This window comes from Balaenoptera borealis (assembly GCF_965194805.1).
Source record: "Balaenoptera borealis genome assembly, chromosome: 8".
NCBI classification, from domain to species: Eukaryota; Metazoa; Chordata; class Mammalia; order Artiodactyla; family Balaenopteridae; genus Balaenoptera; species Balaenoptera borealis.
In genome coordinates, this window is record NC_138865.1 from 30399319 (window position 1) to 30425534 (window position 26216).

Sequence of the window (26216 nt, forward strand, 5' to 3'; positions counted from 1 at the left end):
TTGCCTTGAGGTACTTTTTAAATCAAAGTTTCTATTTATTTTTGTTCCTTTGGTGCATATACAATTTCAGGCCATGAAATATGCAGTGTGTCTAGAAGAAAAATTAAAGAGGGGATGTCTTTCTTAACTCCCTTAGAGTAAAGTAGTAGCTTACACCAGTTCTCAAGGGTAAAAAAATCCCTAAGGACCTGGACATTATTTTGCCTTTAATTGATGTGTCTTATAAGAGTCAGTAACTATATCAGTTCTCTTTTTATATTATTTTCAGATACATTTTAGACCCCTATACAATATTTTACTGGCAGAATTTGGGTTACCAAATTAACCTTGTTTAGGTCCTACTAATTATATACTATTATGTATAGGTTTTTTGTTTTTGTTTTCTGACATATATTTTAATTTCTTTGTTTAATTAACTAATACATCTTCTTGATTCAAACAGTAAAAAAATTAAGTCTCTCTCCTATCCCTGACAGCCATCTTCTAGTTCCCTTTCAAAGAAATAGGTACCAAGACCATATTCTTGTATACCCTCCAGAAATACCATATAGATACATAAATGTATCTATATGTATAAATGCTATATGATGTAATACAAACTGTAACATACTATGCATTCTTTTTCTGCACCTTTTTTCAAGGGAAAAAGTGTATCTGCTACTGGTTGAATGTTAAAAGTACAGTTGGGTATTTCTGTTATTTGACTTTTCACATTTAAAAATTTGATCTATCCTGAATTTAAGGCTCCAGTTTTTCTTCCTAGGTAACTACCTAGTTACTGCAAGGCTGTTTATTAAATCTGTCCTTTCCTTGCTGTTGGAAATGGCCCTTTTATCATATTGCAGATTTTCATATTATGTGGATGTATTTCTAGACTCTAATTCCATTCTCTTCAATTGACTTGCCTTTTTTTTTTTGTACCAGTCCTACACTGTTTTAATAACAGTAATTTTTAAATGTTCAAATATTCTTGCTTATTTCTCCATTTGAACTTTAGAATCAACCCTTTGTGTTCCACAAAACAAATCCATTGTACATTTATTTTTTTGGACAGTTTTACTTTTATAGGTCAACTTGGGGAAATTTGACATCATTATCATGTTAAAGCTTCTATCTAAACCATGGTGCCCTATCCAAAAATGGTTCCCAATTTGTTCAAGTCTTTTTTGTTGTTTCCTTCACAGATGCTTCGCATTTTACTTTACAGAGATCTTGTACATGTTTTTCAAGAGTTCTTAGAAATTTTATTATTTTTGTTACCATTATTAAGGAAGTCCTTTCTGTTTATAATTTAGTCTGATTTTAGTATATATGAAAGCTAATGACTTATTTATGTTAATTTTCTGCCCAGCTACCAGACTCTCATTTTCTTATGGTTTGTAATAGTACTTCAGTTAATTCTTTTGTGTTTTCCAGTTATACAGTCATGTCTTCCAGTTTGCATACCTCTTTATGTCTTGATTGCATTGTCTAGTACTTCTAGAATAATGTTAAAATATATTGGCTATAATGAACTGGGTTGAGATATATACATTTAATCATGTTAAGGAGTATCCATTGATCCCTATTTTAAAATAAATTAGTCAAGTATGCATGTTGACTTTTATCACATGCCTTTTCATTTTCTATGGAGATGATCATACGATTTTTCTCCTTTGACCTTTTAATATATTTTGTCATTTTGAACCATCCTTGCGTTCCTGAAATAAACTACTTGACCATATGTATTATTCTTTTAATATATTTCCAGATTATGTTTCATATTTTATTTAATATATTTGCATCTGTATTCATCAGTGCAGTTAGTCCTGTGTGTGTGTGTGTGTGTGTGTGTGTGTGTGTGTTGCACGCTATCTTTAATAAGTTTTGTTATTAATTTTATGCTGGTAAATTGGAAATGTTTTTCCTTTTCCTGAGTTCTGGAACAGTTTGCACAGCATTGGAATTTTCTCTTCCTTAAAATTTCAGTGAATTTATCTGGTGCTGGTGGATGTTCGGCAATAGCTCTTTGACAGCTCTTGTAGTATCTGTTACAGTGATTGGTCTGTGTAGTTTTTATGTCTTAGCTAGGATCATCAACCATCCATTTTGTCCATGTTTCCAAGTTCATTTGCCTCGAGGTGAGCAAAGTTACCCTCCTCTTTTCTGCGTGTGGCTCTCTCCCCCGTACTATGTGTTATGCTTGCTGCCTTGTTTTCTTAATTAAGATGGCTAATGGTTGACCTATTTTGTTGTTGTTTTTGTTTGCTTGTTTCCCCCAAGTGGTATGCTTTGAACGTCTCTTCTGTTATTTTTCTGTTTTCCAATTAATTGATTTCCTTAAATGTCCTCCTTTTTGCTTTCCTTAGTTTATTTTGTTGGTTTTTTTTCTAACTCCTTGAGTTAGCATTCAGTTTAATCATTTTTATTTTTTCTTAATTATTACTATGAGATTTAAGGTGTGGACTTGAGTACTGCTTAAGCTGAATCACTTAGGTGAGCTAGTGTTGTCATTACTATTATATTCTAGGTGTTCTGAAGTTTCAGTTTTTATTTCCTCCTTAACCGACAAGTTGTATAAAAGAAGGCTTTTTCCCTTTTTCTTTGCTGTTTTTTTCCCCCAGATAATGGCAGTTTGGTGTGGGTAGTGGTTTTGTTTTCTGACTCTTTTATTAGTTGTCATGTTTTGGCATCAGGATCAGAGAATGTTATGTGTATTATATTTACTGTGGAGAGTTGATTGTCTTTTCTTAATTTTAAAATATTCCAGGATCACTTTAAAAAAGTATATTCTTGGTTTACAGGATATAGATTTTAATAGATATTACTCAGGTTTATCATGTATCAGTGAGATCTTCCCTCCTGTACTTTGTCTTGTCTTATCCATCTGTCTGTCAGAGCTCCAGTGTTGGTATAAAGGAAGAGAGGGGGAACCAAGGGGCTGTGTCAGACGAGCTCCCGGGGCAAGATCCCCGCCTCAGGTCATGTCACTTACTAGGACTGAGAACATAAGCACGTGATGAGGGCAGTCTTCCAACAAGCTGTTGGGGGTTTGGCTGCTACTACTGCTTACCACCGGCATCCACCGTTAAGCTGGAAATAAATGCATACGACAGGTTAAAAGAATAAAGGAAGAACGAGCAGATTGACTTCACAAGGTGTTTGTCGAGTCCCTACCACAGACCCAGTAATGCTGACAGCGGTGACCTGCCTGCTGCTGCTCTCCATTCAAGCTGCTTGGCCATTCCCTCTCACCCTGCTGAATTCCAGGCAGAAGATGACAGCAACTTGATCGGACTCATTTTACTCAAGTGGGCCCTTGTTTAAAAATTGATAGACATCTCTGCAGAAACTTCTTATGAGCTAGTCTCCGAAGGCCCAAAATGTCACTTACGCCACATTCTGTTGGTCAAACGAATCACTAAGGCCAACCCAGGTTCCATAGAGAGACTCCACTCTCCATAGCAGATGTAACAAAGAATTTGTGACGTCTGTAATCGACCCCAGGACAGTGCCTGATACGTAAGAAACACCAAGTTGCCAGAATTAATATTTTAAGCAGAAAAACAGTGCTACAGTCCCAGTAAGAAGCTCATTTGCCAAAAGGTTATCAAATTAGCTCCTCTGTCACGTCACGTACATGAATTGTGCATATCTTAGTTGATTAGAAATACAGTAGTGTAACAATTTGCTTTAGCATATTCGAATGAGAAATCATAGCATTGATGCAAATTTAGATAAGCATGTTTAGGCATTTGATGAATGTTAACAATTAGTTATTTTTCAGCTAAGTTTATTTCAACATGTTATCATAACCTGTAAAATATTTTTAAATTTATTAGAGGCAACATCGTGGATGAAAACAATGGAGCCACATTGCCTGTCCCGCTCCTTCCTATCGTGCAATCTTCAACAAGTCCCTTAATCACTCTGTACTTAAGTTCTTCATCTGTAAATGGGGATAATAAGGCTGTTGGAAGATTAAATTAATGTATGTAAAGCTCTTGGAGCAGTGCCTGGCTCATTGTAAGGACTACATCTTTGCTATTATTGTCATTGTCTGAATGTTAAACAGAGAACATCTCTGAAGCTTGAATTAAATCAGATCTTGTATGTGAAAAGTCCGAAATGATTCATGGTTTCCAAAGGTCGTGAAGATGTGCTTCCCAGGTGCTTCTGAATGCAGCCGCTTCCCCTGGGATCATCGTGGAAGTGAACCGGCAGGTCAAAGTCAAAAGGGGAGCAAGAAAAGGGGGGGAAGAAAGCAGTAGCAGCCCGCTTGTGATGAGTTGAAGGGAGCTCCAAGACCCAGGAAACAGGATCGTGCTGCGCTTGGGGCCTGAGGAAATTACCACAGTGACTGAATCTGGAGAAAAGTCTTCACAGGTCTCCTAGAACCTGGTAATTTTTAGACCACTTAGTTCTTCCATTGTAGCAAATGTGCATCCTCAACATCCAGAGGGAGAGAAGCCTCATTTTAAGGGTTTGGGGAAAGGATAAAAGAAGCCTGATGTCTCTGAGCAACTGCACCAGCCTTGGCCTGGCTCCCTCAACTTCCCGGTTCCATGAAGCAAGGGTGGTAGGCTTCTCCGTCACCCACGGAGTAAGACATGCCTAACTCAGGGGCGGGTTCTTAAGTTGGGAATAACAACAGTGGTTGGGAGGATTAAATGAGAGTGAATGAGGATTAGTGAGTTAAAATAGTGTCAGGTGAGTGCTCGGTAAACGATAAATGTGGCTACAGTTGATGATGGTCAGGTTATCAATGCACTGCTCACCCTGCTCTCTTCCAGCAGCAACTCTGTTTATGTCTTGGGCTTTCCTATAAGATTTCATTTGAACAAAGGGTTTTGAGAGTTAATAAAATTTAGAAACCAGTGCTAGAACATGACAAGACTAAGTTGCCGTATGCTAATCTAGGGCACATATGGTTTACTGATCATGAAGTGCCTTGAAAAGAATTTACAGAGTGATTTCAAGTAACGATACTGAGATGTCAATTGGAGTGGATTTTCCCACGTGCTGGAGGGAGGCTAAAGCCCAAGGAAGCTTAATATCCTCCAAAAAAGGGATATGTAAGCTTTACTAAGGAGAAATAATAGAGTGTGGTGGGAAAGCATGGACTCTGAAGTCAGACACATAACAGTTTGACTCCTGGCTCTGCTACTTTAGGAGTTTTATAACTGAATAAATCACTTGATCTCAGTAAGCCTTGTTGTGTCATCTGAAAAATGGGCTAACATCCAGGCTTGAGGGTTACTGTAAGGATTAAACTAAAGAAAGAAATAAGAGGTTGAAATAAATTTTAATTGTGATTATTACAGACTCATTTTCAAATAAAAATGACCTTTTTTTCGAGCTCCCCTCCACTGAGTGTTATGCATTTTGTATATTAGTAGAACTTTCTTTAAGAGCATATTTCTTACAGTAATCATTCTCCTGTTTTCTTGATTACAGGGCAACTTATGGCTGTATCTCAATGAAAAGTAGATTCACTAAACAAAGGTAGAGTGGCATCTTGGCACAGACGTCTTTATTTCATTATAAAAAGGCCAAAATGGTGAACTTCCATAGAGCCCCAGACCAAGAAAGATGTGGCTACAAGCTATGGACTTCGTAACATATGTTGAGCGAGTATAAATAAAAGACATACAGAGAAGTGATTTCTATTAAAAAATTATAGTGACAAACAATATTAAAAAAACTTTTCTCAATTTCACTACAGTATCAAATTTCACTTGACTATTTATACTTCTCTCATCTGCTGAGCTCTGATTTCAAGGAGCATAGAAATTCCTTATCTAATTTGGCTTTTAGATTTAGTTTTTACTTACCTTAAATATAGACTTTGTTATTGTGCATTGTGTAAATTTCAACTTCACTGGGTTCTTATTACTTTCCTTGGGTTGGAACTTACATTATTGCTGTTTTCGATGGAGATTTCACCATACAACATAATTTCCATTTCTCTAGCTCATGAGTTGCCATTAGAGATGTTAGCCAAGTGCACAAAGCAATTCTTCGTAACCTTTTCCTAGATTTGGAATGAAAATAAGCATCCATGTTTAGAGTACTTCCTGAGAACCAACCACAGTACTAGATATATTACACTTTGTTTACCCATTTATCAAATGATGTTTTTTTGAGTTATTTCTCCTTTCTGACTATTAAGAATAATGCTACTAGAAACATTCATGTACAAGTTTTTGGGTATATACCTAGGAGTAGAATTTCTGGGTCATAGGGTAACTCTATTTAACTTTTGAGGCACTGCCAAACCACTTCCCACTGTAACTGTACATTTCATTCCTACCAGCAATGTATGAGGGTTTCAATTTCTCCACATCCTTGCAAATGTGAAAATATAATACAGCAAAGAGTCATATTGCTTCCAATCCCAATGAGAAAGGCACTTCCTGAAGCTTCTGCTGATGTTTGAGAGGATAAGACCTACCCCACAGATTTGTTCTGAGGATTAGAAATGAAGTACATCAGGTACACAGTGAACTCTTCTTAGACGTCACCATGGTCTGTGATAGGTCTTTGAATACAAAAATAAATACCATGCAGTTTTCATTTTCCAGAAGCTCACAGATTAGTGCCCTTAAGTACAGTTACACAACAGACGGGTAGTTGGTATTATCCTTGACCTTAAATCACATTTTCACTGTGCTTGCCTTGTCTAATACTAAATACCTCTCACAGCAAGCAGAACAGTAAGTTTCTCCCAAGACGTATTTGTTTAAGATGAACAAAAGTTTTAATAAAGAAGGAAGATATACAAATCTAGTCCCTTCCAGTTATATTAGAGAAATGAAGTATAAAATGAGATGGCACAGACAGTGCAGAGACAGAAAGGTTCTAATTCAGAGGGTGTGGGCCCCGGTGGGACAAGTGCAGGTAAAAGGGGCAGCACCTTGACTACTGTCTCTCTCTATCTTATGGTCTTCCTTTTACACGGATGCCTCCAACATCTGGGGCATCAGTCTCGACACTGTCCTGTCTACATAACTGTAAACAGTGTCATGAGGGCTCCAGAACGGCACCTGCTGTCCCTGCTTCAGCCCCAACTGTGGTCACGCTCAGGACCTCCCAGGATTCCTGGAAAAGTTGAGGTAAATCCTAGTAAGGTCCGCCTCTGAATCTTTTCAGCTTTAGACCTTGACAGCATCAACAGCAAGGCATAGGAAGAGTTTTACTAAGTGGCAGAACCGAAGTTGAACTCTCCAGAAGATACCCAGCAACTTACTTTGTTTCCATGTCTCAAGTCAACAAAATACAAAAGACTGAAAGTAGATCAGTGGTTGCCAGGGGCCAGGGCTGGGGGAAGAGGATTGACTGCAAAGGGGCACCCGGAAACTTTTCTGAGTGATGGAAATATCTTCTATCTTGATTGTGGTGGTGGTTACATGACAGCGTGTTTCTGTCAGAATTCATAGTACTGTACACTTGAAAAGATGGATTTTGCTCTATGTGCTTTATTTTAATTTTTGTTAAGAAATTAAATATATAAAATGCATATTCAAACCCTCTTTGGTCTGTGTAGCAAAGTCCAAGTAATTTTTTTAATGATTTACGCTTGACTCTTAAAAAAATAAAACTTTCTCAAAATGAAATCTCAGAGATGGTGGTTTCTGCACTCTCATGTTCATTGCAGCATTGTTTCCAATAGCCAAAACATAAAAGTGTCCATTAACACATGAATGGATAAAAATGTGGCATATATATATATATATATATATATATATTGTGTGTGTGTGTGTGTGTAAAATTAATAAACAGAAACCTCAATCAAATACAACTGGGAGACCAGAGGGGGAGCTCTCACCTCCTGCACCTATAGCAGAGCCCCACAGGAATAATGACTCCTCCTCATTCCTGGCAAGGACTCAGCCAATGAAAAGCCATGGACTCTTTGTTTACTGTAGCCCTCCCTGCTTCTTTTTCCCTCTCTTAAAGCCTGTTCCTTCCTTTGCCCAGTGGCTTGCCATGGCTGGAGACCCCAAATTGCAATCCTTTGCTGATCCCAAATAAACCCATCTTTGCTGGAGAAATATCTGGCAGTCTATTTGTTTCAGGTCAACAAATGGAATATTATTCAGAAAAAAAAGAAGGAAATCCTGCCATTTGCAACAACGTGGATGGACGGTGAGGATATTATGCTCATAGTGAAATAGATCAGAGAAAGACAAATACCACATATGATCACATATGATCTCACTCATATGTGGAATCTAACAAAACCAGACTCATAGAAACAGAGAACAGATTAGTGATTGTCATGGGCAGGGCTGTAAATGAGTGAAGGTGGTCAAAAGGTGCAAACTTCCAATTATAAGATGAATAAGTTCTGGGGACTTAATATACAGCTTGGTGACTAGAGTTAACAATACTGTGTTGCGTACTTGAAAGTTGCTGGAAGAGTAAATTTTAAATATTCTCACCACACACACGTACACAAAGTTGTAACTATGTGAGGTGATGGATGTGTTAACTCACCTTATTGTGGTAAACGTTTCACAATATATGCATACATCAAATTATTACATGTACCCCTTACACTTACACAGTGTTATATGTCAATTACATCTCCATAAAGCTGGAAAAAGTTCTTCTCAAGATCAGTAAAATAATTTCATAAGCTTGTGGATCTCACATTTTAAAAAGTGAAACTATTAATAAGAAGAAAATGCTAGAATAGAGAAATGAAACAGTTGGTTTTGCTAAAAATAATATCTAACAAGCACTATGCTATGGGCTTTACATGAATTATCTCATTTAAAGTGTACAGCCCTTAATGGGTTGCTACCACTATTCAAAAAACGAACAAAACAAACAAAACAAAACAAACAGACAAAAGAAAACAACAAACCCAAAAAAAAAAAAAAAAAACCAAGAGGCTTAGGACCATTAAGAAACTTAACCAAGAATCCACAGATGTGGACTTCCCTGGTGGTGCAGTGATTAAGAATCCACCTGCCAATGCAGGGGACATGGGTTCAATCCCTGGGCCAGGAAGATCCCACATGCCGCAGAGCAACTAAGCCCACAAGCCACAACTGCTGAGCCCGCACACCACAACTACTGAAGCCTGCGTGCTCTAGGGCCTACGTGCCGCAACTTCTGAGCCCGCATGCTGCAACTACTGAAGCCCACGCACCTAGAGCCCGTGCTCCACAACAAGAGAAGCCACTGCAATGAGAAGCCCGTGCACTGCAACGAAGAGTAGCCCCGACTCGCCGCAACTAGAGAAAGCCTGTGCGCAGCAGCGAAGACCCAACACAGCCAAAAAAAAACCCCAAAGAATCCACAGATGATAGGTGATAAAACCAGAACTCAAATCTAGATCAATTTGGCTCCAAAGTACAAGCTTTTTAATTTTACTTTATTACATTTTTTCTAATCAAGGGGGCGCTTCCTCTATTTCCTTGAGTATTATTTCACTGCTGAAATATAGTTTGCTAGGAAAGCTCAAAATAACTTGGAAACCGTGGCACAGTACGCATGAGGTCAAGGGGCAAGAGAATTTCTGGAAGCATACATTAGTGCTGCTGGCAGAACGGGCAGAAGAAACCTTTGAGCCGAGCTTGGTGCTCCTAGGCCATCCCTTGAGAAAGCAGCGTCTTTTTGTTCAAGGGGGGACACTGATAGCCACTGTCACAGGCTGAATTACGGGGCGCGAAGATACCCAGATATCTTTCTAGTCCCTGGAACCTGGGAAAGTTACCTTACATGGCAAAAGGGACTTTGCAGATGTGGCAAAGTTAAGCATTTATTGAAATGAAGAGATCATCCTGGATTATCTAGGTGGCATGTCCTGAAAGTTTTCCCCAAGGCAGGTCAGTATTGGTATATTAGATCTGGACTCACTAAATTTGTTTGTTACAGGATGGAGCACTTTTTTTAAACCCTCATGACATTAGTTATCTGAGCAAAAACATAGACCAGCTCCCCAATATTTAGATAACAATCTGAAGCAGCTTTGCAGCCCCATGTCAGAAGTGCTCGAGGTATAAAGAGTGATGGATGTAGGAGTTCATTCCGGGATTACGCTCATCCATTTATGTAACCTGAGGCCCAAATGCAGCCAGGATTTGAACCTGGCTTTAGAGTTTGGACTCACATAATGAGTAAATTACAGGTTCCGGAATGAAAGGCTTACCTCCAGCATTTACTGTTAGGTGACCTTGAGCAGGTCATTTTCCCTCAAAAGGCTCATCTGTTAAACAGGGAAATAGAATTTAGCTCAAAGAGGTGTTGCGGAGGACGAAGTAAAATAAGGCATGTGAAGCATTTGGCCCAGTACTGACTTGATTCAAGTACTCAATAAACCTTAGCTCCCGATGCTGGTTATTGTTATTCAGGGCTATTATTTCCTCTTTCTGCCTGGGAGGTTCAGGGAAGAGTGCCCTCTGGAGTTGTGCAGTGGCCGGCTTTCTCTCTCTGGTCCTACAGAGACCACTGCCGGCTGCCAGAGAGAAAGATGTTGTCCCTGTTCATGACCGAAAGGTCCCGCCAAGCATCGTCCCCCCATGACCTACATCTGGATTTACACTCTGTGCTTGGCACCCTTTCCTAGCACAGCCCCTCTGCCTCAGTGGAGGGACCAGAAATAAAAGAGCCCCAAATCTAGAAGGCAAGTCCTTCCTGGTCTCCATTGCACTTATCTAGACCTGAGAAGAGTTGAGCTCTAGGACCTTGCCACGCACTCCGTGGGTGGGCGTCTTGTCCCTGTTCACAGAATCGCAAGACTTTTAAAAGTGCAAAGGCTGGGTCTTACGAGCTCTTGTCAACTTAGCTCCTCATTTTTCAGTTGAGGAGAGAGAGGCCCTAAGAGTAAGTGGGTTGCCCAGACTCACACCAGAAGCTTGCATCAGAGCCAGGATTAGACGCCTAATTCCCATCCATGCTGCCTACCTGCCTCTCCTATCGCTGATTCAGGTATAACCTCATCACCCTGCCAGGGACTTGGATCCCAGCGAGGGTCAGGGGACTGGGGCTGCCCAGAGCCCCCAGCTGGGGCGCACTGGAGACGCCCGGCTCTGCCCCCTCTCTCCTTGCTCACTCTGGCTCACACACCCTCGTTGTCTGCTCTTTCTGCCCCACGGACAGCTTTTCCTCCAGAGGAAACAATACCCTGAAATCCCCTCAGAGCCACAGGGGCCTGGAGTAGGAGTGGGGGTGGGTTAGGAGAGTAGGGAAAGCAAACTCAGTGACTCCAGGGCTTCAGAGGACTTAAATACACCTGGGCCTGGTGGCTTTGTTTCCCCAAAACCCTGAGCTGCTCAGTGAAGGAAGTCACCCTTTTCTGCTCTGCCTTTCTGTCCCTTTAGACCATCAGTCAGGGCTGGGAAGGCCTTCCTTTCGAATTGCTCTCACCTACACTTCAAAGTAGATATGTTTCTGTGGGTTAAGCTTTCACAACCTTTGTAACCCTCCTTTAAAATGAGTCCTCTAAGGAGTAATGGGTCCTCAGACACACTTTGGTATGTTAGTTAATCAAACTGATTCTTTCTCCAGCAAGAAGAAGGCAAAACAGCAGGAGTCTTGCTTCCCGCCTTCCTCCAGTGCCAAGATCATCGTGTCTGGGATTACTTGTTTCATGCCCACTGAGGGCCCGTGTGTCTGGGTGCAGAGGTGGCTGAGTAGGGCAGAGAAAAGGGAGGTGAGGGGTTTCTGAGGACAAGCTTCCCCTCTGAGCACGTTTGCTCGCCTCCCACCCGGCAAGCTGGTGGACGACATCCGGCATCTAGACATGCCCAGCGTCTGGACAGTGGTGGCCAGAAAGGGGGAAGACACCTTCTTTCTGCGAGCTGGCTTTTCTCCTTAAACTTACCCAACACACTCTTCTGTGCGGTCAGTGAATCTCAATGAGCTATTTCCTCCTGCTTCAGTGACATTCTACAAATCCCCTTTTCTGATCAAGTTTGAGTTAATTAAATGTGGAGAGTTTATGCTGCATTGTGTTACAGGGCATTTTGTGATATAAAGTGTCTGAGATAAAGAAACCTTTGAAATCATCATCTGAGCTTCAGAAAGGATGTCACAACCACCCTGACACCCAATCTTACTTTCCTAGAGTGCTGTTATGTGTGTAGCTTGGCAGAGTTGCATATTTATTATTATTCTTTTCATCTTTACACAATGGTCTTTTGACAATAATTGCATAACCTTCTTGGGCTTCTTATTCCTGGCTTGACAGCCAAATCTATGGCACTTTATTGATGTTTCCTAATTTTTAATCATTTTGAGGTTTGTGTGATCTGAGACTTGAGGAAATTTGATAATAATAACACCTTGCATTCCACTATTAAAAATGCCATCTCCGAGGTCACATGTGACCGACCACCTACTCCCCAAACTCGAAGTACCTTCCCATCCTCTGTCAGTTGATGGTTGAAAAGGACAAAAGAACCAAAGTAAACCAGCTGAAGCAAACACTGGAGAGTCTGAAAGAGGGGACATCAGGCATGGCTGGTTCCAGGAGCACCAACGGTGTCATGAGAACCCAGTTCCTCTCCATCTCTCCTTCCTGTTCTCTGTGTTGGCTCTGTTCACAGGACTATTCCCTTGTTGTCTTTTACTCCCTCCAGGATTCAAGTCCAGCAGGAAAGAGAAAGCCCCTCATCTGCTCAACCTAACACAAGTTAGGATCAGCTCTCACTGAGCACAGTTAGTCTTCTTGGGACCCGTGTCATCCCCGAAGACATCACTGTGGCCGTGAGGACTTCCTGCTGTGATTGGAAGTGCTTAGATAAGCAGATCAGTCCCAGAGCCGGAGGTCCCATCAGTTCCACGCAGGCGAGTGTTCTGAGAATGCACGGGGAGGACTTCCTGCTAAAGAAACTCCAGTGACTGTTGGCAGAACGAGGAAGAGAATAGACGATGCAGCAGCATGCGTCCACCACGCTCCCCACGCTTCCTGCGGCATTCGATCTCGGTGCTCTTGAAATCCCGCATTGCCGTCTTCCCCCACGCAGGGCTCCCCGAGCTCCCTTCTCTCTCACGGCTCCTCCTCTGTCTTCTCTTCATCCTTCTCACCTGGGAGGAAGGGGGTGGTCCACAGCTGTCCAACCCTATCCCCTCAGCTTGACCACGTGGAGGTCACACTCAACTTGCCATCACCTTCTTGGCGCCTTTATCCAGCTGTTCCCTCACCCAGAGCATCGTCCCTCTTCCTACCCCTCCTCTCTCCATGTCCACGTCCTCTGCGTCCTGCTTCAGATACCTCTTTGTGAATCTTCCATATCTAATTTCCTTCAAGGCAGAAATAAACTCCCCCTTTCCTCTAAACTCGTATCTTTAGCCTCTCTCGAAGGTAGAATTTTCTGGTTTCTTTATTGTTATCCATTGAAATATGTATGTGTGTCACTGTTGGCTCTTAGCTCCTTGACGACGAGAATGTCATTTATCTTTGTTCCTCACATAGTTAAGAATATTTAAAAGGAAATCCAGATCAAGTGGTTCTTCGGGGCGTGGGTATTTTCATTGCTGCTGGTGGTGTCTGTCTGTCTGTCTCCCTCCCTTCCTCTCTCTCTCTGCCTGTCTCTCTGCGTTTTGGTACAGACACACTCTTCATAAAGGGAAGAAATGAGGTGGATTTCTTTCCCCAAAGTGCCTTTTCTTAGAAAGGAAAACAAACGTCCCTCGTCTTTAAAAGTGCCTCCAAGATTTTTCCCTTCCAATGACTGGAAGGGAAAAAAATCTCGGTGTACATCCAGGGTCTGGACGTACACCTGGATTCAGGTCGGTGGAACTTTCAGGTCAGAACCCCGCTGACCTCTGCGCCCGCCCCAGCCTTTCGCGCAGGCCCAGCCCCCCGGGGGTGGAGCGGCTCCACCCCCACCCCCTCGCAGCGGGTCCTTGATAAACCCGGAGCCGGGCCAGCGCGCCCGCCCCGTGCCGCCGGAAGGAGGGCGGCTCCGCAGCGTGTGCGCCCCTCGCCACGGCGGCGCCGTCGCGGCTCCTGATACGCGGTGGGCGCGTGGTCAACGACGACTCCTCGCAGGTGGCCGACGTGCTGGTGGAGGACGGCGTGGTGCGGGCGCTGGGGCGCGACCTGCTGCCGCCCGGGGACGCGCCGGCCGGGCTGCAGGTGCTAGACGCCGCCGGCAAGCTGGTCTTGCCCGGCGGCATCGACACGCACACGCAGTTCCCCTTCATGGGCTCGCGGTCCGTGGACGACTTCGACCAGGGCACCAAGGTACCCGCCTCGCCGCGCCCTGCACCCCGGGACGCCCGCCGAGCCCTCAGCCGCCTCTGAGGCTGCCCCGCTCCCCCCGGGGTCTGGCCGGGCCGGCTCGCGCCGGCGTCGCGCGGGGGCCTGAGGGGGCGGGAGCGAGGCGCGGGGGCCTGAGGGGGCGGGAGCGAGGCGCGGGGGCCTGAGGGGGCGGGAGCGAGGCGCGGGGGCCTGAGGGGGCGGGAGCGAGGCGCGGGGGCCTGAGGGGGCGGGAGCGAGGCGCGGGGGCCTGAGGGGGCGGGAGCGAGGCGCGGGGGCCTGAGGGGGCGGGAGCGAGGCGCGGGGGCCTGAGGGGGCGGGAGCGAGCCGCGGGGGCCTGAGGGGGCGGGAGCGAGCCGCGGAGACCCGAGCGGGGTCAAGGCGCCCACGCTGAGCTTCCTTTTTCTAGGTGGCCCTCCTCGGTGGCATCAGCCCGGCTTTGGCCAAGCCGGGCGCCCCCTACTCACTTTGGGTATTTGTCCGGTTTACGGCAGCCTATTCCCGCACCCTCGTTTCTCTGCACCCCTCCCCCCGAACCCCTCTTTTTCACTGGGTGTTCTGTGGAAGTCCACAAGTCCTCCATAAAATCGATAGACTCTTTTAAGTCGACACTCCCAGACGTTTGTCCCCATCATCCATCCCCAACCCAAATCGAGTGAAAAATCCATTCACCCGGAAGTTACTGGTGTCACTCAAAAGTTGCCAGTGCGCGGAGGGTGATGGCGATGAGCCCACGCGTCCACAGTCTTTGCCTCCACCCACCAGCCGAAAAAGTACGACGCGGACAGGGGTTTCCAAGAGAACTGTTGCAGGAATGGTCTCCCAGCACTCGCACTTGACCTGTCCCCACCCCTTCTCCGACGTGCTTGCCCCGGGGACATAACACAGACCCTGATTCTTGCAGTTTGAGCACCTGCATCTTTACTGATGGTGTAGGAGGGTCAGATCACAGGTCCCCAGGTGAGGGAGGCTTGGGTTTCTCTAGACACAAAGGCCTAGAGGCTCAGTCTATGAAAAGAACCTCAAACGGATCTTCAGAGCTCCCGAAACCAAGATCAGGAGATGAACAGGGCAGCCTTACAGGAACGTAAAGTTAAAACTGCCCGCAGCACTTTGGCCGGAGCCAAACCTACACCCTCCTTGAGGCTTGCGTTTGGGGATGTGGTGGGAGCAACGGCTCCTTGCAAAGTGGAAGTATCGATACCCTTAAGGTCTAAAATGTCACTCACGGATGCGCGGGTTTTTCCTCGTGGGCCACGCCCTGGTGTGTGTGAAACAGATCGGGCTGTTTAGTGCAGGTACAGGCTGCAAACACTTTCAGAGCAGTTTTGAGGATATATCCGTTACCCAACCGATTTCTAACCGTTTTACTCTCCTTACACCTCTCTCCCTCCACGTTCCCCAGTCCTCTAGGATAGACCAGAATGTTTCACAGAAAAAAGAACCATCTGACCCAGAGAGAGGGGTCTGGGGCAGGCTGCTGACGCCAACATTTGCAAAGCGGCCTCCTATTTACTAATTATCAACCTTTATCATCAGGCCAATGGTCAAAGTCGTTTGTAGGAAGGATCGTTATCTGTTTTGAAGAGTATTCCTTTTTCTCTCTTGCTAAAACGTGAAATTTGCTAAATTTCATTGAATTTATGTTGACATTTAAAATACGTTTTTTAGATATCCAAGCAATACACGATTATAGACAATTGGAAAAAAATAATAGGAAAGTAGAAAGAGAAAAAGTATTACCCATAATCTCCCAGTCAGTGACAACCCATGTTTTGGTGTATTGTCTTTATGGTTTTCATATGCTTTATTTTACATAATTGAGGTTGTATTGTGCATGTGTGTATGAATGTGTGTACCTGTATTACAGAAGTTTTATAACCTGTTGTATTCAGTTATAGTACATGCACTTTCTGTTATCACAGACTCGTCATTCACTAAGCGCATTGCTGATGGCAGGGCATTCCATTGACACCCCCGTTTGCCAAGTGGGGACCTGCTGCTATGGCTGACCATCAGTCACCAGACCCACTAGCGTTATTCCCCCTCATTATTTCCCTTTCTCTGATCAGGGTTCCAGATGAAGCAGCCAAGAAGAGGGGTTAGAATGTTGCCAGGGCAGGACATTCCTTCTCATTCTCAAGTTTATCTGTGCATGCCCCAAGACCCTGGGAGGTGGTTCTTAGTTTTCTATCTGTTCTTGGCCATTCTGGGATTCCAGTGTGGAGAGATTTACGGTTCCATACTTAGAAGGCAGGTTTTTGTAGCATATATATATATAGTCTGTTCTCACCATTTGAAAGAACTTACTCACCAGTTGATTCTGTAGGCGTTTCTGTACTTAAAGGTTGTCAGAACATTAAAGGAAAACATGTTTTTCATGAGCTTAGGATCACAAGCGGAAAATGATATGGTCCGAGATAAGGTCAAAGATTTAGCAAAGACTAAATTCACGTGGAACATTAAACAGTACTCACAAAAGGGCCAAGTTGCAAAAGTCTACTGCAAAATTGGTTGGTTGAATCCCAGGACATCCCCATCCCCCAAACAGATGAGGCTCCGTAAAATGGAACCAGCCAGGTAAATACAGATAAACATGAGCATTAAAGTATTGGCCTGAGTTCTGAAAGAAGGGCATTGTGGAGTTATTTTGTCCTCTTTTCTAGAGTCTTCACGATAATTCCCAAGGCAATGTTGATGGAGTTTCTGGTTTGGGGAAACAGGGACAAAGAAGTCTTTTGTAAATGCTCATCATATTATATACCAAACTTGAAAAACATCTTATGAATACTGTTAAGTAACCTTTACTTTATCAAGTCCGTGCTATGTACTAGACACTGTGCTAAACTGTGCATTGTCTTCCAACAATCCCAGGTGCCATTGTCTACTCTTCGCAATTGAAGAAACTGAAACTTAAGTCACTTGCCCAAGGTCGCACACCTGGTAAGTGGTAGAGTGGCTCTTCAAATTCAGGACTGCCTGCCATCCCTAGAGCTCTTACCTACTAGGTTCTCTTCCTTTCTGAAATGATGATTGAAAAAACGTCTAATGTTTAGATTCGTCAGAATGGCAGTAGGTAGATGAAAAAGCTGTAAATGTAAGGTGTGTGTTACTGTGAGAAGTCTTTTGTCAAAGACAGAGCAAAGTCATCTTTCAGAAATACACTAGCCCTTCTTTACCTTCCCGACACTGGAGGCAGTTAAGGTTGTCAAAATAAATACACATCTCATGGTGTGGGTTTGTGAGACATTTATACGTGCATTTATAGCCACATCATCCCTAAGGCTACAGAAATGGGTACCTTAAGTACAGAAAGCCATAAAGTAAGAACGATATATCATGCTTTCAGGAGATGGGCCCCAAAAGGTTAGACCAATAGCTGTGTGCTTCCTGCAAGCATAATGCTAATCATTTATAATATCTGACAAACAGAAGGGATACTATTTGTGGTGGTCTATGTATTGATCACTAGATTGTGATGGACCCCAGTTTTAAAAATGAAATATAGGTCAACCAAAGGTTACATATTTTGGAAATCTAATTCGTGTCAGAGGTAGGTTTAAAGCTTATAATTGATTTAGTTAATTACAGGTAAAAGCTTTCCATCTGATGTAAGTAATGGAAATAGCGTTCTGCTTTAAAGAAATCATATTTCATTTTGTTGGTCTAGACTGGATGTACAGTGGTCTTCCAGTAATTCAGTATCCATCGTGAAAGACAGTGGGATTTTTTTATTCAAATGGGTATTGAAAATTAGATAAACTTGAAGGAAATACGACTTTGCTTTTACTACAGCCTGTGATAAGAGAATGAATTAAAAGGACTTGGCCAGTCTTCAAATATATGTATTTGTATTCAGACATAGATACAGCTTGGCGTGGGTGGACTCACATTGAAAACCTGGCAGCATCAGTAGCTGGCAAAAGGATCTTTTTTTTTTTTTTTTTTAAATTGAGAAAATGCAGAACACTTTTTTTTGTAAAGGACAAAAAGTCCTCAAAATTATCAAGAGAGAAAATTATACTTTGCTCTGGAACATTTTGGTAAAATGCCATGGAGGTGATTACTTATAATAAGGCAGTGGAAGGTACATGATTAAGCACATATTTATGGTTGTATTTATAGAGCTTCCTCACCTGGTAGAAGAGCTGTGATTCAGAGAGCTTGGTTACAAACCAAATCCCTTTTTTTGTTTCTTGCTGGCGCTCCAGGATGGTTTTCAGAAGCTGTGCATGCTGACTGCATGACCTTGGGCAAGTCACTTCCTCTACTGGTGGTGTCAGCATTTCCGTATCTGTAAAACAAGGCAATAGTTAGAACATCTCGGATTAAATTTTTTTTCTAAGTAATGAAAAATACATATATTTATCATTCAGGAAAATGCTGGAGCATTATATTCGCTGATCATACATAGTTGAATGAAGACACTGCTTTTTTTTTTTTTTTAAAAGGAAAATACAGAAGAGTATAAAGAAAAATAATATATAAATCATCTATAATTTCAGCATTTTGCTTTTAACATTTTCCTTTCAGATTTTTCTTTTTGGGGGCACATATAAACATTTTTCCGTCTACTAAATGGTGCGTACACTTTGGAATCAGCCTTGTTCGTTAAACCTTTCCCCCACGGCCTTCACTGTTGTCAGAGAACGTGATTTCTGTGGCCTGTTGACATCTCCGAGGCTAAGTCCCAGATCTTTCTCTCTGGTCTTGTATCTCTTCCGCATCAGGCTTCCATTTCTGCCCATCGACAATGAATGTCCCACAGGCGCCTCAAACTTCAAGTGCTCGACCCATTTTTCATCCTCTGTTTCCCCAACTGTTAACAGCTCCACTCTCATCTTGTTCGTGTTGGACATTTTGGTGGTTTCCAGCTTTTTTGGCTTGTGCATAACAATGTTGTGACGTAATTCATCACTCAGATTCCTGATGATTGACGTAGAAATCACCCCTCAGGGTGAAATGCCTGGGCCACTGAGTGTTAGATCCATCCTAAAGGAGTCTAACATACATCCAAATTGCCTTTCAATTTATGCCCCCCTCACAGCAGTACATCCTAATTCCCATCTCACTGCATCCTAGCTAATTGTGGATATTGACTGTTTTAAAATCTATGCTAATTTAATAGGAAAAACATAGAATTTCGTAATGTTTTTAAACAAGCATTTCTTTAATTGCTTGTAAGGCTGAGCTTTGAACATTCTTGTGTTAATAACTTCCATGTTCCAGCTGTAAGAGTGTATAATTCTGTCATTTCCTTCAGTGGCTATTTACTGATTACAAAGTTAATCTTTGCACTAATCAGAGGAAGAAAATAAAACCATCTCAAAGATTAATTTGAAATCACTTGACATTAAATAGGGCTTTGGGCCTATTGAAGGTATTGTGTGTTAGGAATCCTTTCACTGAATTTTACAGAATCTGGGACTTGCCTTCTTTCAGTTTTCATACTTGAGTTTTGCAGGCTTTTCACTTCCACTGCTTGTTTTCTCCCTCATTTATCTGGACTGTATGCCTTCAGTGTCTGACAGGGGTAGTCAGGATTCAAGGTTTCCTTGACGTTGCTGTTGGGAAAGAAAAATTTTTCCTCTAACCTCTTACGTTTAGTTTTTGGGGGCCCACAAATTAAACTGACAAAAGACAGATTCACAAGAGAAAAGACAGATTTTTAAAATTCATGTACATTCAGTGCAAGTTCACAGAAAAATGTGCTTCAAGGAGGCAGTTAGAATTTGGGGCTTCTATATCACCTTAACAAGGGAAGGGGAGGGGAAGAAGGGCACTTACGGAAAAGCAAATGACTTTTAGGAAAGACCAGTGGGTTCTTAGGGGAATAGATGGAGATACGATAGTTCATGACGAGGTCTATTTAGGTGCAGTGCAGGCTTCTAGTCTCAGGTGGTAAGAGTCATCTTCCTGGAAAGTAATTTATGACAATTCAGTTCTTTCGAAAAGCTCTGCTTTTAGGCAGGTAAGGGAGTTCAGGAAAAAAAGCCTATTCTCAAATGCCTTCAGCTCAAAATGAGTTTTATGCCGCGGTGGCACATTCTGGACCTTGTCACTGCCGTCTAATATGGAATAACCTTAAGCTAAGGAATTTTCAAGTTGATAGTTATGTTCCGTGAATTCAGTCAACAAATAGTTCTTGGGAACCCACTACGAGCCAGGCATTATGGTTGGGGTTATAGAGATGAAAACTGTGGTCTTTGCTCGCAATGGCAGACAGACTGGAGGTATATGGGGTTCTAATTTATCTTGGCTTTAATAATAAATTATATACAGTGGACTTTTGGACTTGTAGACTTCACTTGGACAATTTGTGACTATTTTTGAGTGAACAATTTTTGATCTGGCATTTCCCCTTGTGCTTAGTAACCATTTATAATTGCTGGCATCGCTGGGCTGCATTTCCAATAGGTGAGCCTCAGCAGCTCCCCAGAGCCTTCTCCTCAACACCGTTCTGTGCTTTTTCTCAGATGTCAAGTGACAGTTGAGGGAGGACACTGCAATTTTTCTGTTATGCTTCATTGCATCTAATAGAGGAATTTCATGTTATAGTGATAGTCATGCGTTCCTGAGCCCTGAGGATCTGTTCACACGTAAAAGCTTAAAATAAAACAAACCATAATCTTTTTTTAAAAACAGGAAATTATTGGAGGCATAGATATAGAAATAGGCTATCATTCTGTTTTGTTAAAAGTCCTCGTTAACGCTGATGAGGTAATGGGCTTGGGACAAAACTGAGCATTCAGCTTTCAAGTGTGCTCAGAGTCTACATTCTACAGTAACATTTTCATAGAAGGATTTCAGAAACCACACAGCCAGGGCTAGCAATATTTTTGAGAAACAAAATCTCACATGAATATGCAACTTGCGCAGCTTTCCCACTTTGCTGTTGGAAAAGTGAACCATCTTAATTCTTCCATCTCATAATTTCTGGGAGACATTCATTGGCCTCTCTTCCTTTTTTCCTTAAACATTTAAAGAGTATTTATGTACCAGGCACTGTAACAGGCACAGGGCCTATGGAGATGAAACTACATCAGCTAAATCAGAATCTCTGGGGGGCAGGATAAAAGTTCCCTAGACCATGCCAGTGTGCAGCCAGGGTTAAGAGTCGCTGGACTAGGTAGAGAGGGGACAGGGAGAGAAGAGTATGGGTGACTTGTCTCTCTGAGGTAGAAAGGAACTCAGATCATGCAGGGCTTTATGGGCTGTGTAATAATTGTTTTCTTCATCCTGAGAGCAGAGGGAAGTCAATAACAGATTGGAAGTGGCCCAGACTAACTGGTCTAGTCTAGTCAGAAGATGAGGGTGGCGCAGGGCAACGGAGGTGCAGACGCAGGAAGTATGGAGACTCATGGAGTATGTAGGGGAAGGGATAGGTTGCTGATGGATTGGATTTGGGGATGTAAGGAAGGGAACAGGTAGACGTCAAGGGTGCCTCTTGAGTCTGTGGTTTGCACAGTGGGATGGGTGATGGTGTGATTAATATTTCACATTTGGGGAGGCAAGGAGTGTGGAGAGGCACTGTGGAGGACATCTTTACAAAGCTGGATATGCTTCTAGAGTTGGAACGTAAACTGGGATCATGAAGTTTGTTCTCATAAGTCTTAGTGACTATGAGAAATCTGAAAATTCAGCCACGTGTTTTTCTCCCTAAGGCTCAAATGTACTGTTGGATTTCTTTTTGTTTTATTTGGGTCGAGCAGGTCCTCTGATAAATTTTAGTGAAACAAAGTCACTTGTTCTAGGATGAGCTTAGAAATGAAAATTCAGTGACCCCATAAAAGGAAAGAAAATCCTTGGGATGCTTTCAATAATGATTTACAACCTAATACAGTCTTAAATAAAGTCTTGTGTTCTGTCATATTATGACCCCACTGTTGGTTAAGAGTTTATCCCAATTTATGTTCTATCACGTTTTCACCTAAGACAGCACATGCTCTTTTCCCCTCCAGACAAGGTTTTAGACAAATTGGAAGGTTTTCAAGGGAGAACAGCCAAAGTAATTAGGAGCTGAAAGAACTGATTTATGAGCCAAGATTAGAAAAGGCAAACGCATTTTGTTTGGCTAACTGACAAATAAAGGAGAAGTCAATCAGCAATAAATACAAAGGAAACAATTAGGTTTTATATAAAAATATGAAAGAAATTTTCACCCTTTACTGGTTCTCCCTCCCCTGAACTCTCTTCATTCTTCAAATGTTGATCCTGGTGAACATTTTGTGAAGTGAATCTAGAAGCATCTGATGTTGAAAGCAATTCAATGAATACTGAAAATATCCAAGGTGAGCTAGGAATGAGATGTTCTGATGAGTTGGTTTGCTGGATAAAGTTAATTATCCCATGGCTAACAAGTGTGTGGAGGCCAAGAAGCACTGATATGGGCCTTGCCTTGTAACTCTTCTAGGGGCGCATTATTTCAATGGCAGCTGTCGCAGTGATGAACATCACATGAGCTTAATGAAGCTGCGTCTCATTTGTGAATTTACACTTTATAATTTGATGGGACTTGTTTTGTTTTGGTATGGCTTTGGGTTTCCTAAATGCTTGATTCATTTTACCAACCTATGCCTTTCTCCAAGTAATGATTCACTGATGACCTGGGGCAACAGGCTGGAAGTCAGATCACACTAAATGGAAGATGGGATAAGGGGGAATGGCCTGCATAGGGTTGAGGCCCAGAGTAGGCTGAATGTAAGACCTCCTGCTCAAAGCTGTATCCTCCTCCATGTTCCCAATGAGGATTTACCAGCTGTGAGACCCTGGAGAGTCATTTGACCTCTCTGAGCCTCATTATCGTCAACTGTAGAATAAGAAAAGCAATTTCTGCCTCTCAGGACTATAGCAAGGCTTCGTTCAATGAGCTAACGTGTGTAAGATGCTTAACCCAGGACTGGGCATTTGAACAAGCTCTTCTTTCAAGAGGCAGATACTTCCCGGGAGGGGCAGGTCTCCTTCACAGCTCCTGGTGTCCCCTCTAATTGGGATTATAGAACTGCAGCTCTGGCACGTGGCTTCCTGGATCCAGTGGAAAGAAGGTAACGTTTCAGATCTTGAAATAATAGGGATTTGAGATAACTTTGGGCAGCCAAGGGACCCTGGATAACCAGAGAGAACCGAAGAGGCAGGAGGAAGAAAGAGGTTCCAAGGAGGCTGGGGCGCTGACTGTCCGGCCACTGTTTGCCAGGTCCCAGGGTAGCAGCCAGGATCCCTGCGGCAGGTGGATGGATAAAGCCCCAGGGGTTTGGAAAAAGACAGGTTCCGTTTTCAATCCGTTGCCTAGGATTGGCCCAGGCTATCCTGTCCCAGGCACTATAGTTTTTCTAGATCTGTTCCCATTTTGAGGGTGAGGAGAAGGAGGAAATTAGGGAGGAGAAACAGAACAAGAAGAAACCAAAGAAGACAAGTGGCTGCTCCTTTACTGTTCATTAGGGAGATAGAGCATTTGTGATAAATCCTTATTTATGGGCTTTTAAATGATAGCCCCAGGAATTTCAATTTGCTGTAGTTTAAAAAGAAAAAAAAAGTGGCCATTTGACCATCACATCTTCAGTCTCATAAGAGGCCCATCGAAGTTGAACTACTTAATTTATATGGCATATGCATGCATACCTGGATTTGTATCACATATATGTAAAATCTTTATTTTTTCTTCTTTTGAAAGTTAGGCTTTGTTATAGAAAATGTAGCAACTACTGAAAATAAAATTTAACTAGAGGAAAATTAAAAGGATCTGTAGTCACTCCACCCAGAAACAGCCACTGGCTGAGACCTGTTTTGTTTTCTTGCTAAGGGTTGGTATGTTCTGGAGCATGTTGCCATGGCGTCTCTGTCTCTCTGGTTATTTCCCCTGACCTTGGGACCCCTCTGGCCTCCTCTGCAAGGTGACTGCCACATCTTTCTCCTGCGTTTGAGTGCTCTTCTGCATCGGGGCTGCGTTTCTCTGTCTGCAAACACACAGAGTGGACATGTGCCTGAGCACCTCATGCTCAGGGTGCTCTCCGCAGAATTCATGCTCCCTCCAAAGACCAGATCGGCTGCCCTCCTCTGTCCCCTCATCTGCCACCTCTCAGTCACTCCAGCCAAAATCAGCTCCTGGACTCCCGTCACCCCCGCAGACAGCCAGCCACTGCCTTGCCTTCTGGGAACCATTGCTTCACACATCCCAGTCATCTTTTTGTAAAGTACAGTTGGTTTACAGTAGTATGTTGGTTTCAGGTGTACAGCATAGTGAGTCAGTGTTTTTGCAGATTATACGCCATTATAGGCTATTACAAGATAATGGGTATAATTCCCTGTCCTGTACAGTATATCCTTGTTGCTTTATCTGTTCTATACATAGTTGTTTGTATCTCTTAATCCCATACTTCTTATTTGTCCCTCCCCATCTTCCTTCTCTCCTTTGATAACCACAAGTTTGTGTTCTCTATCTGTGAGTCTGTTTCTCTTTTGCATGTACATTCTGCCCTTTACCACTTTTCTGCTGATGCTTCCTCATGGACCCTTTTCTCAGAGTTTCTCCCCTGCTGTCAACTGTTACTGAAAGCACTGGCTCTGGAGCCCAATGACCTGCGTCCAATCTTGCCTTTGTTACTCTCTAGCTGTGAGATGTGGGGAGTTATTTCATGGTGCTGTTCTCAGTTTCCTCAACCCTGAAAAGGGGTTAACAATACGACCTGCTGCAGAGCTGATGAGACAGTTAAAACACTTAGGACATCAGAATAGTTCCTGGCACATAATAAGCACTCACTACAAGTTAGATACTATTATCCTTATCGGCAACTGCACATTTATGTCCTAATGCTAATTCAAATCCCAGCTTCCTTTGATCTGTTTCCTTCCTCTGAATTCCCAGGAGTCTTGTCCTCTTCTAGGGAGCTTAGCAATTTTAACTTCCCTTTAGCAATTCCTATACCACATTTACTATGGAAGTGTACTTGCTACCTATTATTACCATCTGATTATTTTATTATAATTGTTTGTGCATGTTTCTGTCTCCCCCTCTAGATGGTCTGATTATTTGTGTGTGTCTGATTATTAGTGTGTCACATGGTGGAGTGACCAGGTGAACCACTGGGGTGTCCAGTTTCTTCCGTTTAGTCCCTTAGTCCTTGCTCTGTACAAGATCAAGAAATGGGCAGATCAAGAAATGGACAGTGTCAAAACACAAGAAACTGGTGATGTTGGTTGCTTCCTGGAAGTCAGAATTGGAGGGAAGACTTTTCATTGCATTGTGTGTAACAGCCCACTCACTCCCTGTAATGGCTTACTTGGGTAGACATTTTTTTGGTAATAATTTTATTAAGATGTAATTGATCTACAATACCAGTTAGCCATTTAGAGTGTACAGTTTAATATTCTTTAGTATATTCACAGAGCTGTGCAACCATCACCACAATCAATTTTAGAACATTTTTATCTCCCCAGAAAGAAGCCCATACCCTTTAGCTATCACCCCAACTTTCCCCAACCCCCCTGGCTCCAGGCAACCACTATTCTACTTACTGTCTATGGATTTATCTCTTCTGGACATTTCATATAAATGGAATCATATGATATGTGATCTTTTGTGACTGGATTCTTTCACTTAGCATCATATTTTCAAGGTTCATTCAAGTTGTAGCAAGTGAATCAGAACCTCATTCCTTTTTATGGCCAAATAATATTCCATTGTATGAATATACCACATTTTGTTTATCCATTCATCAGTAGATGGGCATTTGGGTTGTTTCCACTTTTTGATTATTATGGATAATGCTGCTCTGAATATTTGTGTACAAGTTTTTGTGTGGACATGTTTTCATTTCTTTTGGGTATATACTTAGGAGTGGAATTGATGGGTCATATGGTAACTCTATGAGGAACTGCCAAACTCTTTTCCAAAGTGGCTGCATCATTTTATTTATATTTCTACCAGCACTGTATCTAGTTTCCCCACATCCTGCATGTGATAGACATTTAATATGGAAAGAATTGCTCTTTAAGCTTGATTTTCTAGTTCAGTAGACACTAA

At 42.6% G+C, this 26216-nt stretch overlaps 1 protein-coding gene across 1 annotated transcript in view; it reads left to right on the forward strand.

Annotated features, from left to right (window-relative positions):
- Nucleotides 1-12864: 12864 nt before the first annotated feature.
- The window catches only part of LOC309633818 (dihydropyrimidinase-like), a gene marked incomplete at its 5' end in the record, with an annotated part of 81006 nt that continues 67654 nt past the window's right edge, over nucleotides 12865-26216 (forward strand). Inside the window, 2 exon segments of the mRNA XM_082403063.1 lie at nucleotides 12865-12935; nucleotides 13858-14182. Of these exon segments, the coding sequence (XP_082259189.1) occupies nucleotides 12865-12935; nucleotides 13858-14182 (396 nt within the window).